General features: G+C 39.7%; 1 protein-coding gene across 1 annotated transcript; it reads right to left on the bottom strand.

Moving 5' to 3' along the window:
• Nucleotides 1–651: 651 nt before the first annotated feature.
• LOC139366782 (neuritin 1a) lies at nucleotides 652–6399 on the bottom strand. Its single transcript, XM_071104487.1, has 3 exons — nucleotides 6210–6399; nucleotides 3240–3384; nucleotides 652–2075 (listed from the first exon to the last, which is right to left on the bottom strand). The coding sequence occupies exons 1-3, from the start codon at nucleotides 6262–6264 to the stop codon at nucleotides 1847–1849; spliced, it is 429 nt and encodes a 142-aa protein (XP_070960588.1). The 5' UTR covers nucleotides 6265–6399; the 3' UTR covers nucleotides 652–1846.
• Nucleotides 6400–9292: the final 2893 nt, after the last annotated feature.

Below are 9292 nucleotides of genomic sequence, written 5' to 3'. Positions count from 1 at the left end.
TCAAACAATGTTTTTAGCCTATTTGCTTTACCAATGAATGTTTCATATTTCTTTACCACTTTTTAACATATAGGCCTCAATATTTAAAAAATCACGTGCTAAATGTGTTGTTTTAACACTAGGGCTCATGCCACGCAAAAACCTGTCACCTGCCACTCCTATTCTCGATTCCATGTAATATTTTGCACGGCAATGGACCCGTGTATTAAGATGCTTTTCGGAGAGAGACAGAAGGATTTTTTTATTCGAAATACTGTAGCCTGTTTCAATGTTGCTATTTTTCCAACCCACATTAGCCAAGTCACTTTCAGATTTAACGCTTTTGCTCAGATAGACAAACAGCAATAGTTGGTCGGTTGATGTGTCTCCCCTCCCCAAATCAATACTCGAAGCTGTAGTTCTTGCAGGGCTGACTCTTTCTTATTAATAATGCAAAAAGCGCGCGCGCGCGCGTGTGTGTGTGTGTGTGAATCCTAAATGATTGCTTCAAAGCCATGAATGGACCCAACACCCAAAGACACCTGTCATCATCAGCTTTGCCGTTTACACACCACCAATGTATACATTTTGGGAGCATAACTAAGAATAGAAGCACACACTTATTTTCAAACATTAACTGTTTTATTTAATATTCTTCATAATTTTAGCAATCTGTTTTTTTTATATACCTGGATAATAATCAATCTGTTTTTTAAACTGTTTGGGATAAAGTAGACTCTTATAATTTTTTTCAAAATTCATTTGATATACATAGTCTCTTATTTACTTAAATGATTTGGAATAGTCAGGTATTATATGCAACATCCCCAAAACAAACAAACAAACAAACATAATACACATATTTTTGAAGGCAGTGAAACCGGGTCTATGCCTTGGCAACATCAATAAAAGCTAGCAAAATGTCGCTTCATCCAGCGATTGATTTCGCATTCTGAGTATTCTCGTGCTACTGTTCTTTTGGGATGTATGGTTTCATGTAGGTTATACCCTAGGCCTAGGGGTAGCCTATATTTCTTCATTAATGGATGGTAATGTGCTAACATAGAATGGCAACAGTCATATCACTCTTCAGCCATTGTTTTCGTTCGCTACATTGGCCAAGTTTAAGTCATCGTATTGCCATCATTTTTACGTAATAACCAACCATCAAACTGTACCATTGAATGCCTGTAGTCATTCCTGAGATCTCTTTTTTCATTCTTATTACTATGCTATTTATATTTATTTTTTCCTAGGGTGATGGTTATAGACATCATATGAAAGTAGAAATATCAGATCCACAAACAACCTTTTCGATTTATACTTGGCTCGACATTATAAATTTGGCAAATTAAATAAATATCTAAATGGTGAGTATAGGAGACCGACCTGGAGCAAATTGCCTTTCTGTTGTTGATTTCGTTGAGGTAAGCATGTCTCGCATTAGCCTACAGAGTATGAGCAGCTTGCAATCTGCAATCACCTGAAATAACAGGGATGTCTAGTCTAAGGCTACTAATATAAATAATTCATTGTCGACTTTAATACTATGCCATTCCACGATTGTATGCGGGCAAGGATCCATCAAAATTTCATTATCATTCCAACTCAACACCTGCTAAATATTTAATGTAGTTGACCCCAGGTCAGACAAATATGGTGGAGCAGTCCCAGAAGACGGCCTGCCAATGTCTCTTGCAAAATCAGGTCGCCTTCTCCGGATGAAGTAGCCTATAAATCCATTTGGGTGTAGATGAATTCAAACGTCTTTTGTTTTGTATTTTTTGTGTGTGGATAGCTAGCACTCGTTTTCTTTTTTTCTTCTTTGTAATTTTTTCCCCGCTTTTTTTTTCTTTTTTTTCTTCTGCTAAAATGCAAGCCAAGTCACTAAGGCTGAAAGTGCCGTTAGAAGCATCGTGAGACCAAGAGGAACTGTGGATTTGGAGGCCCCGTTCCCCCCACCACAGAGTTCAAACAAGCTCCCTCGGAACTCCAAGTTTCTGGACTCCTTTTTGAGCTTCTCCCATAGGTCTGTTGCTCCCTCTTGGCAATCCGCCAGCGCAGTGGTCGCACATGAGTGGAAGTCATCCCAATATCTGCAAATCAAATGTAAAAGCAATTAAGAAATGCTTTACGTTATGTTAGCCTACTGTTGACAACTTGTTTTCTCTCCTTATTGGTTGTCTGTGCTATATTCGAATAGCCTAAGAGTTTGCTTTCAACACAGTTGTAATAATATTAGAAGGCCAAAAAGAATTCCACCAATAAATGCATAATAATAATAATAATAAGAATCTGATTCTATTTTTGTATTGTAATCTATAGTCGGTCGAATAGCCTAGTCTAGTATTAGCATCTCCCTTGAAGGCTAAACGAAAACCACGTTTGTTGTAAACTACACACTCTGAGAAAGATTCCCTAAAGTCACGTGATTGTATCTAACCGCTCCCTTTTTCAATTGCTCTCCTCTCTCTCTCAATTCTATTCAAGGGGCTTTATTGGCATGGGAAACATGTGTTTACATTGCCAAATCAAGTGAAATTGATATACAAAAGTGAAATAAACAATATAAACAAATATTACACTCACACAAGTTCCAAAAGAACAAAGACATTTCAAATGTCATATTATGTCCATAGACAGTGTTGTCGCGATGTGCAAATAGTTAAAGTACAAAAGGGAAAATAAATACATCCCCCCCACACACACAAACACACACACACACTCATGCAACCAGCCTGTCTTGCATCAACTAGCTAGCCAAAGTAATCTGCACGAATGCTCGTCCATCCCTCATTCTCACATCCCCAACGTCCAATCACATGCACAGTTGCATTAACATAGTAAGAACAGTGGCTATAATATCCCATTCACGCAAAGGCTATACATTTCAAAGGAGCCACTGCTTAATTGTTTTATTCATATTGAGACACCCAGTGGCGCGTGGCTCCCCCTGATCCTGACTCCGTATCTAATCTAATCGAGGCTGTTGATATTGACCCCCTCAACCCCACGCCACGTCGATAGTATATCTCATTGCAATTATGGAGTGAAGTGCGAATAGGGGGGGTAGCCTAGCCTATTAACGTGCTCCTGCTGCCTGCGATTTTCATGATGGAGCTGTCGATTTAAACTGGGGGCTCTACTGCCATCTGGCACCAACCGGTTTAGTATATGGGGTGCAGTGCGCCTGACCCTTTTTGGATTTGATAAAATTCTGCATGACCCCGCCCCCTTTAAAAAAAATGAATTCAACTTACATGCAGATGGTCTGCAGATTTTCCTTCTCGTCCAGCTCCTGTGGATAGTTGGCCATATTCTCCCCGAGTTTCAGCAAGCAGTTGGAGAACCCTTTGAATACGGTATCACATTTCCCTGTCGCTCTCACCGCCTGTAGCAGATAAGCTGGAATGGGGGGGGGGGGGTGGATTTATTATTTTTTTAGGATGTTTTTTTTTCATTCCAACATTCGATAGCATATAACCTTATAATGACAGGGTAAATTAATAGTTGATTTTCATGGTGATTCGTTTTCATTTGATCCAGTTTGTCCATTCATTCATGTATTTTCTTAATTTAGCCTTGTGGGTAGTTTAAATGGGAATGTTTTAAACTTAACCCTATAACGTATTGTCAAGAAATGTCTAAACATGTTCGCCTAATATAATGCTAGTTTTAACATATCCAACAATTGTACATCTGCATTTGATCATACAATCTGTTTGGAGAAGGCATTGTGTGATCCCAGCCCAGAAAATGTGTGCAACAGCGACAAAGGAGGATGAGGTAATGCACCGCCGAGATGGAAAAGGGGGTGTGTTTCTCACTGCATGGCTTTTGTGAGTGTGTGTGTGTGTGTGTGTGTGTGGGGGGGGCTTGTGGTACGCTATAGTAAATTGTAGTAATATTTGTGTCTGTGCTTATTCAACCTTATTAGGGGCGTTATCCGTTTATAATTTGTTGAACAGAGAAAATGACAGGGTTTGTTGCTAAACGTCCACGCCTTAAATCCAACCCGTTTGACCCCCTCGTGCTCAATGTTGAGGTTGTCAATGGTGGGACGCACCAAGCATCTCTGGTTCGTTAAGCAAAAGATTTGCTCGATTGATTTTGTTACAATGTTGTCCCATGTCGATTGGTTGCAGAATAATGCACCGTGAAGGCTACACGGTTAGGCTATTTATCAATAAATAATAAGGGAACGACAGCGATGGACTTGTTTCATTTAAATGCATCAGTGTAGCCTGGAATAGCCTAGTATTAGGAGCAAATACTAACAACCTCGGTTATAGGTATTTAGGTCTGGGTGATGTGTTGATAATACAGGCATCATTCGTTAAATTGCGTTTTAAAAAATGTGAGGCTACTGTCATTGCCATCATGCCCTATCGAATCAAGATGTTGCCCACAAGCAATCCAATGACACCAAATATGCTATGCGGAGATGTGTAATAGATTCTGACAAGGTCAAGTAATTCATGAATGTTACTGCGTCTCGAGCAAGCGGATTGCAAATGATTTTTGCAGGGATTTTTACAAAGGGGCAACTCGCGAGATGATATTATCGCACTTGCATTGTAAAATTACACATAGCCCCCATATATTACTTCAACGTGTGCCGCTCTCACTTGGCACAGACCCTGTTTGAAAAATCTCTTGTAAAATGTGGTACCCTAATTATTTTTACACGTGCAATAACAGGGTTGAAATGACTATGCCCTCTATCCCATTTTCCTTTTAAGGACAATTTCAGCTAAATGTGTGAAATTAAGACATTGCCTAGAGAATCTATCACACGTGTTTCTCACATGTATCATATAGGCTACCTCAGCTTTCAGCTCCAATAGATAGCTATATAGCTACAGTAGCCTGAATACTACTAACAGTCACACCCACACTATAGATATAGGTAAAGCCGCGTTAACCCGCAGAAAATGTACACGGCACATAAACATAGAATAAACCCTCAGAATGACCAACTCTGCGGACGACCCAGTCAAAGACAAAACACCTAATATCCAAATGATAAAAACGACTATCCATAGCCTATTACGTTCTCGTTTCGTAGGCTAATGTTAAATGTTAGCGATACCACATCTCAAATAAGCGCTGCAATACATTGATATGGCTAGCCTACATTTTTACGGGACAACGTGACACCATAGCTATAATCGAAATATATCCTCCAAATGGATTAGGCCAAATAGCCCCATAGATATAGTTGTTTTCTCTCTATAGTCGCCTACATTCTTTTGCCCAATAGAAAGCGTCTTCATCAAAATAAACTATATTTTTAAAGACATTTTATGTTCGTAGACCAAATATAGTCTAATAGTCATATTCGTTAATGAAAAATGATCTAAATCCTATTTCACATTAGACAATTATCATATCGCTAACCTATGCTCAATGTACAAAAAATAAACGATGCACCTGCTAGGCACTCATATTTCGAAAGAGCTTGTCTTTAGATGCTGCGTGTCTTTTAGTTCAAATTTTCATTCACAAAGCATGTCAAGTCAAAGCATTTATGTTTAGTCTTTTTTCTCAATGGCTCGGCTGCTGAATTATTTATAAATCCCTTGCCACTACAGGATTCTGAGGAGCAGTTGTCTTACTTCGGCAGCGTTTGCGTTACGCAATGCAAACGAAACACTGGCCTATTCGTGCGAACGTCCCCGTACACGTTTCCAATCGAAATTACAGGTGCATTCTTCTAGAATTTAAAAAAGAAAATACATTTTTTGTTTAAAATCATTTTTTTTTGTTTAGAATCTCCTTTATAACGAATGGAAAAAAAACGTGAAATGTGACATAGCCTTTTGTTTGTTATGTCTATTATTTTTGGACGAAATTAGCTCATGCATACCATTGTATATAGCCAGATAATAAACTAATCTCATGCATTCATTGCAATAAAAAAAAATACAGACTTGTTCCTGGAAGAAACGATCGAACAGTTGATTACAAATAGTTTGCAGGTTAACATTTATCATTATGAATCTTGCCCTGGAGCCAGATCTGTGCGATTTCCGCTAGATTAGCCAATTGCAAAATCAAAATGAGCTAAATTCTGAAAAATTACCAATCTGCAGAGCTGCCTCCAGTCCAAGAGTAATGACCTTAAATGTCACCCTGCAAATAGTTTGGCTTTCATTCTTAACAATTCGCTAATCATTGTTGAGTCAAATATAAAACAATAACTAATCGACCGTGAAAGAGTCACTCACCTAACTGAACAGCAAGAAACAGTGAGATATATTTGCCGGACCAAGTTAATCCCATTCTACGTGTGGTAAAACCATTGGCGTATGCAGATCTTAAAAACTTGGAAGGAAAAACGATGTTGAGGTCTGGGCATCACACATAGCCATCAACTTCCAGCAGCATTCACAGACTCTTGCTTTTTCTCCCGTTGCCTGTTACACTCACAGTGTGGCGAAGAGGAGTGAAATGGTGCACCCCTTGTAAAGCGAGGGCGGTGATGGCTCTTTTTTTCACTTTCTCCCCATCTCTCGCTTTGCTTCACGCCCACATCGCATGCTTGACGTAAAGGTGACTGTTGGACTCCCCCTTCATCCCCCTAGCCCACACCTTACACATACAGTCATTAAAAGACCTGTAGTGATATCTGGGTCAAGGGCACACGTGCGACTATGAGACTATGGACTCAGAAGTGACCAAATGCCCCTTTTCTTTGTGCCATCGACAGAGAACTAATACGAATATGCCAATATTTATCTGATTTGTATATTTGTGGTGTTATATATATATATTTATGTTTACTATGGACAAAAAATACATATTTTCTGCCAAAAAACGCTGTTTATCATGCTACTAGAAATGTGTCCATATGCCTATACATTATCCAAGAGCCAAATCGGTGACCTTGCGTTTAGGCTATTATTTTCTAAGCTAAGTAAACCCTAATTTCTCACGACAGTCTATGATAGGAAAAGCAGATGAGTTAGGACAGCCATATGTGAGATGTAGCCCAGATATAGCTCATTGCATGGGAATGCAATTCTTTATTCATCAACGCAGCAACGCTATCCTGTCTGACCTCTGGAAACGAATGCTGTTAAAATACTTTAATCCAAGTCCAGATAAACTACATATTCTCTCACATTTGACAAATTTGTTTAGTCGTAGGCTATTCTGAAATGCCTATTGGAAAGCCCTCGCTGGTACAGAGCGTAAATATTCGCAAAATGTTTTCTTCACATTTGTAACCAGGTTTCCGTCGAACCTTTTTATGCGAGAACTGTACATGTCGGATAAAACATGTCATGACATGCCTGATGGAAATAGAAAATGTGTCGGTAATCCTTCCAAACATCTACGAAAACAATGGGATTTTTTTGTCAGTAAAATTATTTATGCGAGAAATGTCGGTGGAAACGCTTTTATGCGCAACTATTGATATATAATAACCATCAAATCGAAGTAAACTTTGAGTCACGCGATTACACGTTTGGTGGTCGTTCCACTATGACTCAAGCATGCAGTTTATTAGGCTACAGATGAAATAAGTTATGATGAACTTGAAAGGTAAAGTGCAAGGTGATGAGCTTGATGCTCCTGTCCAATAAATATATTATTCTGGTGACATGATCATTGATGCTTGGCTGCCATTTGACAAATACAACTTATCTTATATTTTTGTCCATAATAATCACATCATGTATGGTTTTACCTGCATTGTATCTGCGGCTAGAGCGCAAGTGACAATACCAGAGTGGGCACATCGCTATATAACACAACATTTTTTTTTGTGAGAAAACGATCAGTAGAGTTGAAAATGTGATGTATTTTTTATTCGGTACATGGGAATTTTACTGCTAAGGGTATTTTTATGTACACTACCTCATCACGCACATACTGTTATCCGTAACACGTCAATTTGATGGAAACACAAATGGTGGGAAAATGCGCGTTTGGTTTTTATGCAGATTTTGTTTATTATATTCGCATGGAAATCTGTCGCCAATTGGATGGAAACCTAGCTACCGACAAGGAAAAGAAAACCTTTCCTCGACATTAAAACTGAATGACGAACCCACTTACACAGTCATTTTAGATTCAGTGTCTGTCGCAAGGTGTCTTATGGGAAGCTGAGCCGTGTGTGTGTGTGTGCGGGCGTGTGCGTAGGGCGCACTGTGTAGGTGCGCTCGCGCGTGTGATTGTGAGGAAGTCATACAAATGTATCCATAATGAGTGACGCTATACCGCTATTATAAAAGAAGAGGGAGGGAAAATTCTGCTCTCTTCCTCACTGACGTCAGCGGAATTTGTAACGAGCCAATGAGTTTCACTTTTTTCGTGCCAGACCCGGCGCACCCACCAGAATACTAAAAAGTTCCCCGCAGGCGGCTTGCTGAAGGAGAATCCCCATGCAGTGAGAACTGCGGACCGCGGACGTCGAGCCCCCTCAGCCTTTGCTGAGTAGGCTAATTGGGTCCACCGACAGTTCATTTAGAATGGAGACCGCGCTGAAATAAGCTTTTAGTGAAGGTCTAGAAACGGTAATATTGTGGGGAGCCCCGAAGACAGTCACCCTCCCGGACCTTTTCTAAAAGGTTTGCCATGTGCATAACCTAGACTGTTTTAATGAGATATATTGTATGCTTCTTGAACTTGACCTAAATAAGCCTCACAGTTTATCAAATAACCTAGCATATACCTACCTAGTCGTTATATAAACAGCCTCGGATACATTTATAGCGTATAGTCCGATTTATCCATCATTGTGCAAAATATTATAAGCAAATGGACACAGGAATATCAGTGTAGTCTGATGAACTAGCTCTCTACGGGTCTTCAGAGTCTCTTGTTGCAGCTGTCTGATAACGATACATGTTCTAGAATGATCATCATAAGATTACTAGGTAGCTTAGTAGACGTCATCATCAGGTGCATTCCTCAATGAGGGGTGTATGTATGTAGGCTACTGTAGTAGAGAATCACTCTTTCTCATTGATAAACTGATATCTAGTCGCCCTCTGGTGGTGGATAGTTGTTTCTACAGTTACAGTAGAACTGTCATTGACACACACACACACACACCAACGTAAACTAAAGGAAGGCCCTAAAAAATTGTCAAAGACTCCAGCCACGTTAGTCATAGACTGTTCTCTCTGCTACCACACGGCAAGCAGTATCGGAGCGCCAAGTCTAGGTCCAAGAGGCTTCTTAACAGCTTCTACCCCAAAGTCAGAAGACTCCTGAACATCTAATCAAATGGCTACGAGACTATTTGCATTGCCCCCCCCCCCCCTCCTTTTACGCTGCTGCTACTCTCTGTTATTATCTA

This window comes from Oncorhynchus clarkii, chromosome 15, assembly GCF_045791955.1.
Source record: "Oncorhynchus clarkii lewisi isolate Uvic-CL-2024 chromosome 15, UVic_Ocla_1.0, whole genome shotgun sequence".
Taxonomy (NCBI): Eukaryota; Metazoa; Chordata; class Actinopteri; order Salmoniformes; family Salmonidae; genus Oncorhynchus; species Oncorhynchus clarkii.
This window is presented reverse-complemented; position numbering and strand designations above follow the sequence as displayed.